A 20,313-nucleotide genomic window follows, 5' to 3' on the forward strand; every position below is an offset into this window, starting at 1 on the left:
TCCTCTTTGGGTTCCTCTTGTTTGGGGTTCTCTGTGCTTCCTGGATTTGCAAGCCTATTTCTTTCACCAGGTAGGGGAACTTTTCTGTCATTATTTCTTCAAATAGGTTTTCAATATCTTCTTCTGGCACCCGCATAATTCAGATGTTGATATGCTTAAAGTTGACCCAGAGGCTCCTTACACTATCTTCATATTTTTGTATTCTTTTTGCTCTTTTGGTTGGGTGTTTTGTGCTTCCTCGAATTCAAATCGTTGATTTGATTCTCAGGATCCTCTGGTCTATTGTTAAATCCCTGTATATTATTCTTTATTTCAGTCAGTGTATGCTTAATTTCTGACTGGTCCTTTTCCATTCTTTCTTTGGCATTCTCACTAAGGTCCTTGAAAGTCTCACTAAGTCCCTTGGATTCTTGAGTAACCTTATAATCATGATTTTGAACTCTATATCCAGCATTTTGCTTTCATCTATTTCTTTCATTTGTGACTTGTTTCTTTGTCTCTGCATTTTGGCTGCTTCCCTGTGTTTGTTTCTATGTATTGGGTAGAGCTGCTAAGTCTCCTTGTGTTGATAGAGTGGCCTTGTGTAGTAGGTGTTCTATAGGGCCCAGTGGCTCAGCCTACCCAATCACCTGAGGTGGACACTCTAGATGTACCCCTTTGTGGGCTGTGTGCACAGTCTTGTTGTAGTTGAGCCTTGATTGCTGTTGGTGTCACTGGAAGGAATTGACCTCCAGGCCAATTGGCTGTGGGGACCAGCTGAGACTACAGTGGGAGAGCTATTTTGCAGGAGACACCCTTATGGAGCAGGACTTGCTTCAGTGGGGCTTTGGAGCTCACTGAATCTGCCTCTTGAGTGTGTAGCTTATGGATGTGTAGCGTAGTAATCTGGTATGGTCTGACACTAAACTGCTCTCGGGTCTCCAGGGAGGTGTAAAGTCAGCTACTGCCTGGGGCCACCCAGCAGGAGCAACAGAAAAATCTGCAGATTCCTCCTCTTTGTATTGGGTTTGAAAGTGCCCAGATGTGAAGTAAGGCAGCCTGGTGCTGGTGCTGGGTCTTGGACCTTTTATTGATAGGTTTTGGGCTCCCTGACCCAGCTGCAACTTGTTTGACAGGTTTTAGCCTAAGCAAGGACAGGCCATTCATATGCAAAAGCCACTGCATGCAGCCTGGGTCGGATTGTGAATTGGATGAGGCAGGGTCTTAGGGAATCACCTGGGCAGAGCAAACAGAAATGGCTGCCAGTCAGCCCTGCAACTGGGAAGGTCCCAGCTTAGGAACAATGACTGCTGTTAGTACCTCTATTTGGGAGAAAGCTGCCCCAGAGTTCCTGCCCTGATGCCAGACAGTCCAGTTTCTCCTCATATGTGTCTGTGTCTCTCAGAGCCTCGCCTGGCACTGGAGCTCAGAGGAAGTGGGAGCGTGTAAGTTGTTTGTGTGCTGGCCTTTTAGAGGAGCAGTCTCTGTGTCACTGAGCCCCAACCCCCAATTGGTTTTTACAGAACTTCCCATAGGGACTTCTTTTCCCAGCTCTGGGACCCTGGGCTGGGGGGTTTGGTGTGGGACTGGGACCCCTTTCACCTCCAGGCAGCCTCCGCAAAGACAATCTCCCTCCTAATTAAAAAAGCGGCCTTCTACCAGTCTCAGTGTGCTTTCTTCTTTACTTCTCTAGTTATTGGACTTCCATTCAGCCAGATTTCCAGCGCTTCTAGATGATGGTTATTCTGTAGTTTAGTTGTAATTTTGATGTGGTTGTGGGAGGCAGTGAGTACAGGCATTTTCCTACACTGCCATCTTGGTTCCCCATTCTACTATCATCTTTTCTGAAAATTCACAGAGTATAGGTGAATTTCTTACAAAGATATAGACAGTTTAAAGAGTCAGAATGAGGTCCATTCTGAGTATAAACTCCACAAACTGGATTTCTGGGATCACAGGTCTATAATAATAAAAGCGTAATATGCAAATCGACTGAATGGCCAAACAGCAGAATGACCATCTGGATGACTATGCTATGACACACACTGGGGCCAGACCAGCTAAGGCAGGTGCAATGCAACTGGTCAGGGGGCCCAGCTATTGCTCCATGATCGCCCCAAAGAGGGAGGCCCAGACCACCAACCAGTGGGCTGCAGCGGGTGGGCAGGGCCTCCCTCTGCGGGGCAATCAATCACAGAGCCCTGCCATCAATCGCCCCACAGAGGGAGGCCCAGGCTACCTGTCTGGCGGTGCTGTGGCAGGTGAGCAGGGCCTCTCTCTGTGGGACAATTGATTGCAGGGCTCCCAGACTGTGAGAGGGCGCAGGCCGGGCTGAGAGACCCCTCCCGAGTACACGAATTTCATGCACTGAGCCTCTAGTTTAATTATATTTACATAACCAATGCTTTTGAAGATACTTATATAAACTTCTTGCCTCTGACATGAAAAGGATTTAATATTTACTAAACATTAAGAGTCCTCGAATGCTTTCTTCTTGCCTATTACAGAATCAGAGATCACCGAGAATCAAGTGCCCGCTAAAGATCAAGGGGCTGCAACCTCCCTGGGAAACCCTGTTGTTCAGTCTTCAGGCTCTGAACCCCCGACCGTGTACCTGAAGGATGTCGTGTGTTACCTGTCTCTGCTGGAGACAGGGAGACCTCAGGATAAGCTAGAGTGTAAGTACTCACCCTGTCAAGGGCTTTCAGCATTTTCCTAGGAGAAGGTCGAGTGTCCTACGCATCATTGTAAACATGCTGGAGATTGTTCTGGGACATGCTGGAGATTGTCCTGCCTCTGTAGGGGAGGTTTCACTGCCCTGTCATCAGCAGTGATGTGAACATTTCCTAGAATCCACCCTGGGGCACAGGGCCTGGTATATAGAGAGTGGGAAGTGCATTTGAGACCTTGATATTGAGGATCGGGATTTGGAAAGGAAAGGGATCTCCACAAGGGATCAAGACTCCCCTCCTTTGCTGGCAGGACTTCCCAAGAGCCTATAACCAGGAAGCTCCTGCCTCCTCTTAGTATATTTTTCAAGAGAAGATATTCAGTATCTGTCGTCCTTCCCCTATTCTGTGCCCAAGCAACTCTATAACTCTGAGAAATGTTGTTGCTGTTTTCTCTTTGAGATCTAATCAGCTTCCATCTTGTTAAAGCTTGTTTACATTTTCACCCACCCCACCCCAAGTTTTTTGGCTTCTAGAGAAAGAGGTCTAGTTAATTAAGGGAGTTGAGCTGGGTTTCACACTACTACTAAAGCTGGTTTCAAAGATGTTCAGGAGGAAAACAATGGCTGGTGAGGGAAAGGAAAGCCCACAGTGGCTGACAGTCTTGCAGATGACTCACTCCAGGAATGGTCTCACTGGCCTCCAAGAACCTACAGGAGAACTTTTTAGAACAGGTAGTGATAGGAACTTGTTTTAAAATACATGATATTGTTTTGACTTCTCTTAGGACCTTAACAGACATAAGGGGAAAACATACATATTATAGCAAAAGTAAAAATTCCAGCAATTAGCTCTAGCCAGTGTGGCACCAGCCCATGTACCAAAGGGTCATAGGTTCAATTCCCGGTCAGGGCACATACGTAGGTTGCAGTTTTGATCCAGAGTCTGGGCACATACGGGGCAACTGATCAATGTTTCTCTCTCACATGAGTGTTTCTCTCTTTCTCTCTCCCTCACTCTTCCTCCCTCTCTAAAATCAATGAAAAAGAATATCCTTCAGTGAGGGTTAAAAAAAAAATCCAGCAATTAATAAGACTAGTCAACAAACTTAAACATTAGCAAGGAAAAGTCTGACAAAGGTTAACCCTTGCCAAGAACAAAATGAAACAGTTTGCTCGTTAGCTGATCTTAAAATCAACTCCCATAGGTTTGAGGTGTTAACGGTTGCAAGTCTTAAGCGCTAATTTGGAAACAAATGTAGCAGCTTTCTCTTTCTTCTGGCTAATGTTAAAAGTGAAATGTCAAATTATTTTCACCATTCAGCAGATTTTGAATTTCGGGAATTATATTGTTCATAACTACCAAACAGGATGTGGCAGATGCTTCATATTAGTGGCTTTCAGACTCAGTCTTGTACTTCCAATAAAAAGAAACTGCATGTTTTAAAATTTTTACTAGAAAAAATTTCAAACATAGATAAAAGTAGAGAGCACAATGAACTTAAATGTTCCTGTCAACCACCTTCAACAATTACCAGTTTATTGTCAATTTGGGTTTATTTATACCTCCCATTTATTCCCTCTGTCTCAGATTATTTTGAAACAAATTCCAGACCTCATATAATTTAATCTGTAAATATTTCAGTATGTACCTCTAAAATATGAGTTTTTCTTATATATAACCACAACGTCATTATCACATCTAAAGACAATAATTCCTTACTATTACCAAACATTCCGTCAGTATTCACATTTCCTCAATTATCTTATATATTTTACCTGAGTCAGGATCCAGGTAAGGTCCATACACTGCCATTGATCACTATGTCTCTTCAATCTCTTTTAATCTTTTGCTTATTTTTTTTTCCTTGCACTTTTCTGTTGCAGAAACTTGGTTGTTTGTCCCGTAGAGTTTTCTCTTTTTTTAAAATTAAACCAAATCAATTCAAATTCTCCTTTGGCCCTAGCTGGTTTGGCTCAATGGATAGAGCATCGGCCTGTGGACTGAAGGGTCCCGGGTTTGATTCTGGTCAAGGGCACATGCTCGCGTTGCAGGCTCAATCCCCAGTGTGGGGCGTGCAGGAGGCAGCCAATCAGGGATTCTCATCATTGATGTTTCTATCTCTCTCTCCCTCTCCCTTCTTCTCTAAAATCAATTAAAAAAATTTTTAATTCTCCTTTGATTTAAATAATTAAAAACAAGTTAAGCTTTTCTTTTTAACAACCAAACATGTATCCTACCTATCAATAAAAAGTAATACAGTAATACCAATAACTCTCATCACTGAACACTTTTTATTTGCTGAGCACTTTAAGTGCATTATCTCACTTTAACCTCTTACTGGTCCTAGAAGTTCTAGATAATTATTCTCATTTTACACGTAAGAAAACACAGAATGGTTAAATGACTTGTCTAAGGCCAGGCTGCTAAAAGATAGGATGCTTACTCACACTTTCTGCTTCTACTCTTCATGCACAGTAGGACCATGAGAGCTCTGTGTTAGAGTTGCCCCATCCAGGGTCCGGGAGCAACATAGTGGGAGGTCTGTCCTTCTTCACATCATTCAATCATCTGTCTGGCGAGTCAGCCTCATATGCTAAGTGCCTCTGACCGGGACATTCTGAAGAGTCACAAGGAATCGAAAGCCCATGACCCTCCTTTACACAACTTAAACTCCAAGCAGGGATGAACCACTGAACAAACAAGCTGCAGAAACATTAAAACACGTGGAAGGGAGTGATGACATGAGGGCAACTTAAGGAATGCTGTAACCCTGTGGGAGATCCAGAGTGTCTGTGGGGGGGCGTGGTGGGAGGGTCAGGGGTGACTCACAGAGAAAGCAGACATGAGGAAGGGTGTTAAAGAATGAGAGGAAAATGAAGACATGTTCAGCTCTGTTCCCTACCCTGCTTACTTCTGAGACCACAGACAGATCTCTATCTTTTAGATGAATAAAATGTAAGCTATCAGGTCCCATAGATGAACATTGTGTCCTTTGCTCCAATTTCTCTCCCAGATCTTCCTTATTCTATGTCACTGCTCTACTACTAGAACATGATAGAGTAAGTTTGTGATGGCATGTTGACATGCTATTCTTCTAGGCAAAGAAATACAATAGATTCTATAATAGCAACTGCTTCATAGCATATGGAAGATTAAATGACCAATAATGATAAAGTGCCTTGTACCTATTAAATGCATATTTAAATGTTCCTTAACAAAATGAAATAAAAATAAATAACATCTGTTGAGTGCATTCTACATTCCAAGCATTGTAGAGTTGGCATATAATTTATATATTATTCCTCATTTTTAAAAATTTAGAACAAAGAGACTATTATAATCTCCATTTTACAGATGAAGTAAATGAGCCTGAATGACTTGACTCCCTAGAGGTGGTAGGGCAGAGCCAAGATTTGAATCTGCCTAACTCCACACCCTTCTGCATGCAATATGAGCAATGTTCTAACTATACTTCTGGTACCACGGCCTCACCACCATCTGGGCATTTGCTCTGAGGTGTGTTCCAGTGATGCTGAAAGGTGTGAATGCCCTACAGGGAGTCACACTCATAACCTGGATCTCGGCTACAGAGTTATTGCTTAGGCAGTTCCAGAAGTCAGATGGCTTGGTTCTCCTCCCTCTCCCCTCTTCCCTGTAAGGAAGTCAGATTCTGTGCCTTTGGAGGGTGGGTGAGCTGGTTGCAACAGCCTTTGCCCTAGTGATAGTCAGAACTGATCTAAAAACTAGCAGCAACAGAGCCTGAGCCAGTCCCTGGTGCCTGGAGGACCCCTCAAGCCTCATCTCTGTGTTTCTTGCAGTCATGTTTCGTCTCTATGATTCGGATGAAAACGGCCTCCTGGATCAAGCGGTAAGCTCTCAAAATAACCTTCCAAGAAAGGCTGGGGGAGAAGAGAACAGGTGGAGGAAGAGTCTGAAACTCTTTATGGGAGTTCTGTCTTTATAAGAATAGCCATGTCTCAATATGGGCTGCAGAAATGAGTAGAATCCCCACCTTCTATTTCCAAAGAGCCAGCTAGTAGGAGAGTGAACTCCAACTTGCCTTTTAATTCCGGAAGCCCAGGATTATAAAATCTTCGAATGGAGAGGTGCTTTAGTATCTTATCTAGTTTAATTCCCTAATGGGTTCAGAACTTCTCCCTGCAATTTCCTGCTGGAGTCCAGGAGCAGATGGGAGGAGGTAGGAAAGGCAGCAAGACCAGGGCAAGAGGGCAGGGGGAAGCAGGTAACTGCTGGTGCGCTTCTGCATCACCATCACCTTCCTCTCATGAGGCTCTAGGAGTCTCATTCTGTCTGCTCGGAGCACATGATCCTATTTCATTGTACCTGGGAAAGCCTGAGGTCGGTCTCCCCTCCCTTCCCCACCCAGTTCCCTCAGGAATAGACAGGGACAGGTCAGTGATCATGGAGTGAGAGGAAGGATAGAAAAGGAAGAAGGCAGATGGCAAATAGAGTCAGGCAGGCCTTGGCTTCATGACTGGCAACGTGAAAGGTGGAACTCCTTCACAGAAAGGCTCTGAGGTTGAGGAGCATAGGGCTGAGTCAGAACAGAGGGAAGAAGAAAGGGAACAAGTTCACTAGACCAACTAAGTCATCCCAATTTCCTCCAGACTCCAGGGTGTCTTTGTGGGAGCCCTACGGCCACATTGCAATGCTGTGGTTTATGTCATGTGAGGGAACATGCATGTATTAACTATCTACTATGTGCCAGGCACTGTTCTAAATACTGCGTATATATCAGTGAGCCAACTCCAAAAAAACACACACACACAAACCTATGCCCTAATGAAGCTTTCATTTTAGTGCAAACTCACATAGTAAAATATGTGCTAGGAGAAAAATAAAGAGAAGGAAGTGTTGGAGGGAGCTGCTGTTTTAGCTGGAGGAGCCAGGAAGGTCTCCCTGAGGAGAGGGCATCTGAACAGAGACTTGAAGGAGGTGAGGAACTATAAGTCCTGGGAACACCTAAGTGCCTTCCAGGAGAGGGAACAGAGAGTGCAAAGGTCCTGAAGGGTGCCTGGAATGTTAGCAGATTAACTAGGAGCCCAGAGTGACTGTAGCAGAATGAATGAACAGGTGAGGTCAGAGTGAGTAAGCAATAGGAGATGAGATCAGCAAAGAAATGGGATAGGGGTAGAAGAAGTTTGCAAAGCATTATGAAGCCTTTTAGGTGATTGAAAGGGTTTACTTTTAACTCTGGATAAATGGAGAACCATTGGATATTTTGCACAGAGGAGTGACATGGTTGGCTTGGGTTATAACAGGATCACTGTAGCTCCTGTGTTGTCTACACTATAGGGGCACAAGTGGGGATACCAGGTGGGAGGTTATTGAAATCAGCAAGACAAGAAAGGATGGTAACTTGCACCAGGGTAGAAGCATTGTAGGTAGTAAGAAGTGGTTAGATTTCAGATGTATTTGGAGAATAACATCACATGACTAAAGCAGTCTCAAAAGAGTTACCTGATTCAACTTCCCACTGAGAATCCCTGGCAGCTGGGCGCCCAGCCTCTTTGTGATCATTCCCAGTACTGGAGAGTTCAACCACTGCCTTAACACAGCCACTCCACCGCCAAGGGTGACTCAGCGAGGGCTTCCTTCCTACACAAAAGGCACCTCTGGTCTGCTGGGGAAACTTTTACCATGAAACCTGCTTCTGTTTCCCCTCTCCCTTTCCCAACCCAGCAGTGAAGCCAAAATAAGCCAGCCCTCAACAAATCCCTCCTGATACCCATTGGCTTGCTTCTGGCCTCTGTAGCTGACCAGGACAGCTGATCAGTGGATATCGATTCTACACAATCAGCCTTCAAGTATTTGAAGGTACTATCACATCTCCTGTAAAATGTCCCCCAAGCTCAGACTTCCCCATCCTCATACTTACTCAGAGGCAGGCTTAAACATGCACTCTGGTCAAGCTCTGGTTTGTCAATGCCATTTTTAAAACATGACTCGTTAATCATCCACACAGGTGGCCTAACAAGGGTAGACATCAGAACAGCCAGTTCTTCCTGGAAATGCCCACCCATTTACACAGTTCAAGGCTGAGTCTAATTCTCATTCCTGAGTCACATTGTTTACTCGTTAAATTTTAGTCCCAACTAGATTCACAAGCTCTTTTCCATGGAAACTTCTGTAGAACCCTGTCCTCACCTCTCTGCCTGCTTCCTCCCCATCTACCACCTCATCTGCAGTTTTGAAATGAATTATTTTTTTAATTTGAATGAAATACAATTTTAAAATCCCTGTTGCTTTTTTGCTTGCTTGTTTTGAGCCAGCATTCTACCTGGTGGAGGTAACACTTGTGAACCTTGTTTCAGTGTCTCCCCACATTGATCTCACCATTAACATCTTAGATTGTGCCCAAGAGATGCAAATGCCTCCTTGGTCTAGCGTATTTCAGTGAGACTCTGGGCACCCTGATTCCTTAGCATACAACAATTATGTGAGGTTTCAGATAGAGCTGGCCTAAGTAGCAAGTGAAAAGCTCACTCACCAGGCCAATGAACCCCTCATGAATTTCCTGTTCAGAGTCCTGGGTTCAGGGCTGGACGTGACACAAAGGAAATAGAGGCGATGCCAAAAGGATCTAAATCACAGTATCTGAACTAGGAACTCACACAGAGGCCCTACATCCACCTGACACTGACCTCTGAGGGGTATAGGTGGATTCCAAGTCAGTAAAGCTGTGGGAATGAGGAGTGACTAAAGAGGGGGGAGAGACCGCTTTGGTTTGTAAGCATGTGAGAGAGTTGAGATCGCAAAGAAGGAGAAAACGGGAGTGCCTCCTATGATCTCTAAGTCAAAGCCCAGACTAGGGGAAGGAAGGTGAGTCCAGATGGGTCCAAGGAGGTCAGTGTCCAGAGAGCTTTCAGCATACCTCTGGCTAACCATCTTCTGTGCTTCTTGTGAGCATCTACTCTCCACTGAGCTTTGTGGTCAAGGCAGAATAAAGAGCAGAAACAAGTAGCGAGCTCCCCGTGAAATGCCAGGATATTACACCAGCTGCTTCCCGTGTTCTGCCCTGCCCGTCTTCCCACAGGGTTTAATGTTGAGCCTTGCTCTTAAAAACACATCTTCACTTGGTTTCTCGCCTTGATGTTTTCTAGGAGATGGATCGTATTGTCAACCAGATGCTGCACATTGCTCAGTATCTTGAGTGGGATCCCACGGAGCTAAGGCCTGTGAGTTTCTGGAAACATGGGGTGACTCCCAAGAGAAAAGCGGGACGCTCTCAGGATAAAATGGGCAGGATCTCCCAGACTCATTCTGCTACAGGCAGCTTCTTAGGGGTCCTACATCTTGACCTCCCACTTTGATGATAGGAAAAACTATAGGCAGCAGGGGAAAATGTAAATATAATTCAAATAATAATTACCTCTGACCTTTTCCCCAGAGCTAAATTTTTATAACAAGAGCTCATAGATCAAAGAATTTAGAGCTAGAATGAATTTTAAAGATTTTCCTTCATCACCAGGTAATAATAATTTTTTATATAAATGTACATTCTATATACCTTTTCTCTAGTCCCCATTACAGTGCTGCATACATAGCAATATTATTTCCATTCCACAGATGAGCAAAGCAGAACCTAGAGAGTCGGATGGCTGGCTTGCCCAAGGCTGCTCAGTCAGGTCAGGCAGAGCGGGGCTTGGAGCTCTGGTCTCCTCACCCCCATTTGCTCCCTCACTGCTCTACTCCCTGTGAATTAGAATGGAAGGGGGAAAAACACAAGCCAGACTATGCAGAACAAAAGAGAAATAAGAGGGCAGTAGGGGCAGAGAAGTCAAGGATGAAAGTGGACAATTGCTGCTCTGTGGATTCCGCAGATATTGAAGGAGATGTTGCAAGGGATGGACTACGACCGGGACGGCTTTGTGTCTCTACAGGAATGGGTCCACGGAGGGATGACCACCATCCCATTGCTGGTCCTCCTGGGCATGGACGACTCTGTAAGTCAGCAAACCTGAGTTCAGATCTCTTACCTTTCAGGAACATCAAGCTCTATGTGGAAGTTCGTATCTACACATCACATTGGCTTCTGCCCCAATGGACAAACCATATGCTCTAGGCCAGCCTCGAAGACCTCTCTTTTACCTATTAGTGACTGAAATATATTCATTCATTTGACAGCATGTACTAAATTATTAGTAAATAAAGATATTGTTCTGAGCTCTGTGAAGGGACACAGATATTCACCCACCAGAAGGTTATACTCAACCAATCAAAGGGCAAAAAAATTTCAAGGAAGAATTCCATCTTTTCCATGAACTAGGTTGAAAAATGCTATGAGAGTTGGGGAAGGAGGGAAGAGAAGGAGAAAGGGAAGGGAAAAGTACTGATCTATCAAAACAACCAGATAAGGTAGGTATTCTCCCCGTCCCCTCCAATTTATATAAATGGAAAGCCGAAATTCTTAGCCTAAGGAGCAAAGAGAGGCGTCAGAATGTATTTGTACTTGGCTCCAAAGATACTTCACTTTCTAAGGACCCACACTTAGGAGTGAGACCTGTGGGAAGAAATATCAGAGGATGTTTGCTCTGGTCCTGAAGGATGTGTGGGATTTTGATAACCTGTTGTTGAGATAAAGGTCAAGTGGAAGGACCTAGGAGGATGTTTGATCTGCTTCCCAAGGATGGATATGATTCAGTGGTAGAAGATGCTAGAAGAGAAAGTTTGTGGCCAAGAGAATAGCTTGATCAAAGACACAAATGAAAGAAAGTTTAAGGTGTTTCAGAAAAACCTCCCAGCTGGATCAGAGTAGGGGATACATGTAGAGACTTCATGAAAAATTATTGGTTATATATACCTGACCTGACCTAGTCAGTCACTGCATTTTCTGCTTATTTACCAAGTGAAAGTAACTTTCATGCATGAGCTAAAAGTACAAATTGTGCCTTTGAAGCATTTGCCAGGACAGTCACATAGGTTGTGTGATAGCACCTCTTTGAAATTCTGAAGTGTCATACAGAGGAACAGAACAGGAAGCTTTCAGCTGGGTGAGCCTCCAAGTGCTGTGGTTGCCTGTACTGTCTCTGTAGGACAGTTCTGCAACTCAGGACTGAAGCTGGGCCTTCATTTCCAATATTCAAGAGCTAAGAATCCTGCAGTCACGTCCTGGTATGTGCAGCTCTTTCCAAGGGCTATGCAGAAATTCGGGAACCAGGATCTGCACAACTGCCTTTATATTCCTTGGAATCCTAGGCAGTCAGAGCTGGAGAAGACCTTGGCGATCCTTTATCTGTCCCCTTCACTTTGCAAACCTAGGGACCAAGAACACACAGACAGTTACTACCAGGTACCATCCTCCATATTCAGGAACAGCAGACCTCTCGTCCAATGATCCCTTACCAAGAACCTATTAAGTGCAAGAACCTATGTGAGCTAGGACTCGGCAGGGGGGCACTCAGATAAGTAAGATCAACTTCCTGCTATCAATACTCAAGATCATACCTGAGTCAGAATGGAAGTTCTGCTTAGGTGCTGTTCCAACATACCTGTGTGTTTGGTTTATTGGGTGTTAACATTGTTTTTTCACTAAATATGGAAATAGAGATGGGGCATTTTAATCATAAGAAACCAACATCTTTTTTTGATTTCCTATTTTGGGCTTGCTGACTCCAAAGTGCCACCAACTCTTCACATGGAGGGGACCCACTGTTTTATGGCTAGAGGAGGGAGAGACAGACCATTTTCCCTGCTGTCTCTTCCCAAAGCCAAGTCAGCTTTATAGAAAACCAACTGTATATCAAGAAAGTGGCAAACAAAGAACAAATGTAAATTTAGTTTTTGTTCATCAAAAGTGTTATGCACTTATTTTTAAATACACACTAAATTGTACCTTTCTACACTTAATATTAAGGGTTCAGAGAAAGCATTCCTAAGTGTCTTAAAAGTCACAGTGCTTATTTGGCTTTTTCAAAACCTACATGGGGCCCCTGATAAGTCTGGGGATTTCTGAATGCAATATGTGCCAAGCAGTCTGTCTCCCCGTGAAATTGCAGCAGCGGCAGAAAGCCTGGCATGCAAGAGGAAGGTTACTCCCACATCCTGCAGCTGCCAATGTGCAGAAATGAAAGAGCCACATGATGGCGCTGTAGCCCAAGCGGAAATGTTACTTTATTCTAAGCCACGGTCCCTTTGCTTCTTACTGCAAATCTATGAAAACAGTACCTGATTTAGCTAATAAAGGTATTTCTGAGGTAAAAATGACAGTCCTTTGGGTCTGCTGAGCTGTAGTTTCCTTTCATAAAGAAAAACCCTGGTATGTGGAGAAAGGGGGAAAGATGGAAGGAGGACAAGCTCTGGTGCCAGTAAGAGCCCCAATTTGACTACTGATTCAGTCACTTATTATTTGTGTCGTCTTGGGATATTTATGTAACTTCTCTGAGTCTCCATTTCTTCATTCCCAGAACAGGCATAAATCTACCTCCTTACACATAAGAAAACACTTTACTTATCTTTGTGTCCCTTACTATCCAGCACAGAGTAGGAACTTAATAAGTTTTAATTGTCGGACACTGGATTAGAAGCTTTACTTATAGAAACCATTAGATATAAAGGCTGTAATTCTATAAACTCTGGTCTTGGAAGAAGCAGGGTATTGAGGTGGTGAGAAGAAATGAGCTGGCCCGAGGGGAGCCCCGCATTTGGAAACCCATACAGGCTCTTCTAGAGACCGTTAGCAGAAGACTTGGCATAGAAATGGATTTGATTGCCGTGACCAGTGCAAACCAGAGGGGCCCAAAAGTAAGAGCTGGGTTTGAGTCGGGCATGCTGGATTCTGTGTACCTGACAGTCAGTTCTCACCGCCTTACTAGGGTGCTTTATTCTACCCTACGCACCAGCCAAGAGTGATGCTCTTTTGATGGAGCCTCTAAGAAAGGTTCGGGGACAGCAGGCGTGGAGGGATGTCCCTGAAGCCACAGCTTCCAACAAGGCTGTGCTACCAGGGGCTAGAGGTAGGAGCTTTGGTGCTTTGGTGTCCAGGGAAGGTGTGTGATTAAAAGATGCTTGGCTTATATAGCAGGTAAGGATGAATTCGCTTCTGAGCCAAGTCCGACTGTCTCTTGACTATTTTATCTGTGTCAAGAAAGTTGATGAGAGGGTGCATTGTTTTTACTAAACTACTTTTTTTCTGATTATAAAACTAGTACATGCCAATTATAGAAAGTTTGGAAAATACAAAGGAAAATAAAAATTAGAGAATAAAATGAATTCATGGTGCTTCCAGCTGTATCGAGCCTGTTAACAGTTTGGTGACATTTTTCCCCACCAGAAAGATCTTACTATATAAAACTGAGATTATAATAGGTCCTCAAATTTACATTCTGCTTTTTTCACTTAGTGCTGTGTCACGAGCACATTCCCACACCATTAGACATTCTTTTTTTTTAAAATATACTTTATTGATTTTTTACAGAGAGAAAGGGAGAGGGATAGAGAGTCAGAAACATCGATGAGAGAGAAAGATCGATCAGCTGCCTTCTGCACACCCACTACTGGGGATGTGCCCACAACCAAGGTACATGACCTTGACCGGAATCGAACCTGGGACCCTTCAGTCTGCAGGCCGACGCTCTATCCACTGAGCCAAACCAGCCAGGGCTAGACATTCTTATAAGTATCTTTTTGATGGCCACTTAACCTTTAATCACATGGCTCTACCACAACTAACCTTTTGGTAACTTTGATACCTTTAGGATATTCCAGTTTTGAATTATTTTAAATAAATAATGCCGAGTTAAACATCTGACAGAGCACAGAAATGCTCATCTTTCCTTCAAAACTGATTTTTTAGGAATGAATCCAAGAAAGAAAATTTGTACCATGGTAAGTCAACGGTTATAAACATTTAAAGGATCACAGATAGATGGATAGGTAGGTAGATAGATAGATAGATAGATAGATAGATAGATAGATAGATGGTTTGTTTGGATTTACACTTCCACCAGCCAAGTAGAAGAGGTCTTGTGTTATCCCACACACACATACTCCTGCTCAGATAGTCTTAATTTTTAATACTTGCTCATTTTAGAAAACACACACAGACAAGAACTTAGTTTTGATTTCAATTTTTTAATAGTCAGTAAAATAAATGTATATCTTGTCTTCCAAATATGAGAAGAGAGTCTTTTGCGAAGTAAAAGGATAGAACAGGAGGCAGGCCCAGGCTTCTGCTAGCTTAGGGCTGCCTGCTCCGAGTCCCATTCCTTCTCTATTCCCATAGGGCTCCAAGGGGGATGGCAGGCACGCCTGGACCATGAAGCATTTCAAGAAACCAACCTAATCACAGATAGGTGGATAGGTAGGTAGGTAGATAGATAGATAGATAGATAGATAGATAGATAGATAGATAGATGGTTTGTTTGGATTTACACTTCCACCAGCCAAGTAGAAGAGGTCTTGTGTTATCCCACACACACATACTCCTGCTCAGATAGTCTTAATTTTTAATACTTGCTCATTTTAGAAAACACACACAGACAAGAACTTAGTTTTGATTTCAATTTTTTAATAGTCAGTAAAATAAATGTATATCTTGTCTTCCAAATATGAGAAGAGAGTCTTTTGCGAAGTAAAAGGATAGAACAGGAGGCAGGCCCAGGCTTCTGCTAGCTTAGGGCTGCCTGCTCCGAGTCCCATTCCTTCTCTATTCCCATAGGGCTCCAAGGGGGATGGCAGGCACGCCTGGACCATGAAGCATTTCAAGAAACCAACCTACTGCAACTTCTGCCATGTCATGCTGATGGGCGTGAGGAAGCAAGGCCTGTGTTGCACGTGTGAGTAAACGTCCTTCAGACCCCCTTCCCCAGGAACTGTCTTGCTCTGCACGTGGTTGAGCCATTCCAGAAAAAGTCTATGTATTTCTGCTTCCTAGCTCGAGGGACCTCCCATATTGTTCCACAGCAGGGAATGAAGCAAGACCTCCATGTCCTATTTTTCTTCTACCCAAGTCAAATGGATAAGTAGTGTCCCATTGTTGGAGTTCCATCATGGGCCACAGGTCCCCCTGCCCCCCGAGAAAAGTTATTAAGGCTCACATATAATTAAAAAGCATCTCATACTAATTTCACTTGGGTTTTGCTAGTGAATATTTCGGGTGGCCAGAAGAACCTGGGTGTGTTTTTTTATTAATAAGTAACATGAAAATGTATTTGTAAATGCAGTGGAAATGAAAACTATCCATTTGTTTCACTTTATAATCCATTTAGTAAAGTCAAATGGGAGAAGAGAAAAAAACCAGGGAAGGGAAAAAGTAGGAAGGGAGCCTGGGAAGGAGACAGAAGAGAGAGATGGAGGGAAGGAAGACAGAGGGCTGATGTTAGTTAGAAAGGGGGTGACTCAGGGAGCAGGAGATGGGAGGGGCTGCCCTGAGAAGGCTTTGTGGGTCAGAGTATGTGGGTGCAGAGTCCTGCCAATCAACTCACAATGCAGACAGGTCTGAACCCACCAGAGACTGGGGAGCTGCTGCTGCAGGCAGGGCCCTTGGGTGCAGTCCACGTCATCGGAGCAGTTCTTCTGAACATGTACACCTGAGCTAGGCAGCAGGTGACCTCGGACACAACAGCCATCTTGACAGAGTTGGGGCCAATGTCCAGGAAGAGCATCAGCAGGTGTAAGAAGGGGTCTGCCAGTGTTTCCAGCACCCATTCAAATCCAGCTCTCACCACTTCTGAGAGACCCCATCTCCTTCCTATCAGGTTCCAGGTCTGTGGGCCCCTTCTGATTGCATAGCAATCAGTGTAGTAACAACAGTGATGGTGATAATAATTTGTGGAATAGCTATTCTGACCAGACACATGGTGCTTTATACAAAGTATCTCATTTAATGAGGTAGGTCCAGAGACATAGAAGCATGGAACAGACTGTGGAATCTCAGAGGGAAGGCAGAGGTGGGTGGGTGGGTGTGTGCGAAGAGATGAACAAAGAACTAGTATGCATATGCATAACTCATGGATACAGACAATAGGGTGGTAAAGGCCTGGGCTGAGGGGTGGGGGCTGGCTAGATGGGGTCAATGGTGGGAAAAGGGGAACATATGTAATACCTTCAACAATAAAGATTTAATTTTAAGAAATGATTTTTAAAAACCACAAAGTATCTCATTTAATGCTGCAAAAGTCCTGTAAAGAGAAAGAGAGGCGATTTTATTCCCATTTCGTAGAAAACCCTGAATTTCAGAGATGTGGAAAACTTACCCAAGGTCATGAGGGTCGTTACAAATGGCAGAGCCAGAGTTCAGGGCCACCTGTTCCAGTTAGGAAGACCCCTGGCCTTCTGCCCACCTGCAGCATCCCCGACACACATCTTGACAGAGTTGGGGCCAATGTCCAGGAAGAGCATCAGCAGGTGTAAGAAGGGGTCTGCCAGTGTTTCCAGCACCCATTCAAATCCAGCTCTCACCACTTCTGAGAGACCCCATCTCCTTCCTATCAGGTTCCAGGTCTGTGGGCCCTTCTGATTGCATAGCAATCAGTGTAGTAACAACAGTGATGGTGATAATAATTTGTGGAATAGCTATTCTGACCAGACACATGGTGCTTTATACAAAGTATCTCATTTAATGAGATAGGTCCAGAGACATAGAAGCATGGAACAGACTGTGGAATCTCAGAGGGAAGGCAGAGGTGGGTGGGTGGGTGTGTGCGAAGAGATGAACAAAGAACTAGTATGCATATGCATAACTCATGGATACAGACAATAGGGTGGTAAAGGCCTGGGCTGAGGGGTGGGGGCTGGCTAGATGGGGTCAATGGTGGGAAAAGGGGAACATATGTAATACCTTCAACAATAAAGATTTAATTTTAAGAAATGATTTTTAAAAACCACAAAGTATCTCATTTAATGCTGCAAAAGTCCTGTAAAGAGAAAGAGAGGCGATTTTATTCCCATTTCGTAGAAAACCCTGAATTTCAGAGATGTGGAAAACTTACCCAAGGTCATGAGGGTCGTTACAAATGGCAGAGCCAGAGTTCAGGGCCACCTGTTCCAGTTAGGAAGACCCCTGGCCTTCTGCCCACCTGCAGCATCCCCGACACACAATACTGTGGCGCTGGCATAGCGAGGAGGATGACTCCTCCCCCACCCTTGAGTGGAAAGCGCTTTTCCGTGCCATGTTTTCACCCCAAATTCACTGCCCAAGTGTGGCAGGGTGGAGCGTGCAGGAGCATGTCTGGGAGATAACCGTGGACTCTCTTCCCAAAGAACAACTGGAGACTGCTTTGAATTTCCATTAGGCAAGGCCAGCTCCGTATGTCCCCTTGCCCCTGACTGGTCACCTAGTCAGACTCATCTGGAGTGTGGAGGGCTGGCTGGACCTTTCCTACATGGTCACTCACGAGTACTTTCCTTACTTTTTTTTCCAGACTGTAAATATACCGTCCACGAACGCTGTGTATCCAAAAACATTCCTGGCTGTGTCAAAACGTACTCAAGAACCAAAAGGGGCAGCGAGGTTGGTGACACCTATTGCCTTGTCCTACTGCATGCCGTGTCCCAGGCTACATGTCCATCACCAGATTCCTGGGCAGGAAGGGGCTTTGGGAGCTTTATCCAGTCCCTTCTCTGCCCCGAGGACCACCCTTAAACCATCTTGTTCATCCATCAATCCATTCAGCATCTCCCTGGTCCCCACCATGTGCCAGGCACTCTGCTAAGGGGTATGCAGCTTATAAGGTGGCCTTCAGCCTGCTGGAGAACTGTGCCATCTAGTGGGAGAGAGACAGGAGCAGAAGCAAAGCATGAGGTAATGAGATGAACAGTAGCGATTGTGTGGGACGTACAGTTGAGGTACCGAGGAGGAGGCCAGGGCAGGTTTCACAAAGGAGATGGCATTTGAGTTGTACCTTGAACCTTGAACCTTGTACCTTGTACTTTGACTTCATAAGGCATCAAGGTGGACCAGGCACATGGCTTATTCTGAGGTCTGTACCTGTTTGCCTGGCTGGAACAGAGGATGCTTAAAGGGCAGTGGCAGGAGCTGTGCTCTGACAGTGAGATCCAGCCTGGGGAGGTCTGTGAGGCCAGCTGAGGAGTTGGGAAGGAGTTTCGTGAGGGGACATTGAAGAGCTTTGAGCATGAGATCATTGGGTTTGCAAATTAGGTTAATTGCTCTGACCGTGGTGCAGGAAAGATATCTGAGGGAGAAAACCTCTTCCAACAGTTCAGGCAAGAGGCAGTGCTGCACTGAGGGCCTGACTGGGGTGGGGTCTGCACTCACCTGCTATGCTGACGTGTCCGCAGTAGCACGGTGGTGGCTGTGTCTTGCTGAGTCTTCGCCAGCCATGCCAGTTGTTGAGTACTTTGACTATCCAACTGGCTCATGTAAAGAGAAGATGAAGGAAGAGTTTGAGAGATAATTTGGAGGTACTACCACTAGGACTTGGTGATGGAGAGAAGAGAAGAGGTCAGGAATGGCTCCCAGGTTTCTAACTTGGCTGTTGTGGTGCCATTCATCGAATCTGGAAATGGACTCTTAAAATTAGCAGGGAAAGGACACTCTTGGGTTCCTGCATGGAAGATTCCAATGAGAAATCTGAGTCAGGAGATGCTTAGCAGGTGGGAGTGATATCCAGCCCTCCCCCACAGAACTCCAAGAGAGAAGGGCGCCTCCCGGGACACACATGCATGCCCCATGAGACACCGCATGGCCTCTTGTCTACTTCTGCACCACACGCATGCACACACCTTTCCATATCCCTGCTTTCACCAGGATGCATGGTACTTCTCCTGGGCTCAGGCCTAAGCCTGCACTCTGGCCACTTGCCACACACAGAGCAGAGAGAGGCCACTGAGGGGTCAGCAGGACACGATCTTCTGAGTCTCCAGGGGCAACCCAAGTCCTTCACCATCTCTTCCAATCCCAGAAGAGGATGGAGAAGGCAATGTGGTGTTGGTAGACAACCATAGATTTGGAGTCAGAAGACCTGGCTATGAGGTTCTGCTTGACCATTTTATCAGCCTTGGAACCTAGGGCCGGTCACTTAACCTCTCTGATGCCTCATTTTATTCTCCATGAAACAGAAATAATAAGAATCTCAGAGCAAATTCAATGTGACCATGTAGATGACAAATTGATTCACAAACTGGATTCTTTATATTCTCAAATAAGTGACATGTCTGCTAGAATAAGAATTTTACCAAAAACCTTTGGAAGGAGGACTATTAACTTAATTGATAAGTAATTTAAAACTTTTATTTAATACAAACATGGATGGTGTAATGCAAATATTCCATGTGTTTTTAATAGTGTGCTTATAGCTGGCACTTCAGACTAGGTCCCTGTATACCCCCACAGTGCATACTCTCTTCCTTCTGTATCCAAAGTGCCCTTGTGGGAAATTTTGGGAAGTTCTGTAGAATTCCTAGGGGAGACAACCGAGGGCTCAGGTCCCCAGAATTTGGTGTCATGGGTCACTTTGCTCTTACAGACACACATATACATATGCATTCCCATGGCTTCTAGGTTCCTGGGCTGCCCTCGCGCCATTTCCTGGCCAGGAAGCAAGTACAACCAGCTTTCCAGGAAACAGATATGAAAGCCACTGGCTGCTGACCCACACTAAGTTCTTTGGAATTCTCCTCTAACTTCCTTCTAGAGTGCTTCTCAACCTTGGCTGTACATTGTAATCACACAGGGTGCTTT

The 20,313-nt window shown here is 44.7% G+C and overlaps 1 protein-coding gene across 1 annotated transcript in view; it reads left to right on the forward strand.

The window, feature by feature from the left end:
* DGKG (diacylglycerol kinase, gamma 90kDa) overlaps positions 1–20,313 on the forward strand; it is a 206,171-nt gene that overhangs the window by 60,428 nt on the left and 125,430 nt on the right. Inside the window, exons 6-11 of the mRNA XM_014530473.1 lie at positions 2,487–2,657; positions 6,470–6,519; positions 9,776–9,850; positions 10,496–10,618; positions 15,331–15,448; positions 18,035–18,123. Of these exons, the coding sequence (XP_014385959.1) occupies positions 2,487–2,657; positions 6,470–6,519; positions 9,776–9,850; positions 10,496–10,618; positions 15,331–15,448; positions 18,035–18,123 (626 nt within the window). The remainder of the gene's footprint in view (positions 1–2,486; positions 2,658–6,469; positions 6,520–9,775; positions 9,851–10,495; positions 10,619–15,330; positions 15,449–18,034; positions 18,124–20,313) is intronic.

The sequence above is a fragment of the Myotis brandtii genome, unplaced genomic scaffold (genome assembly GCF_000412655.1).
Source record: "Myotis brandtii unplaced genomic scaffold, ASM41265v1 scaffold118, whole genome shotgun sequence".
NCBI classification, from domain to species: Eukaryota; Metazoa; Chordata; class Mammalia; order Chiroptera; family Vespertilionidae; genus Myotis; species Myotis brandtii.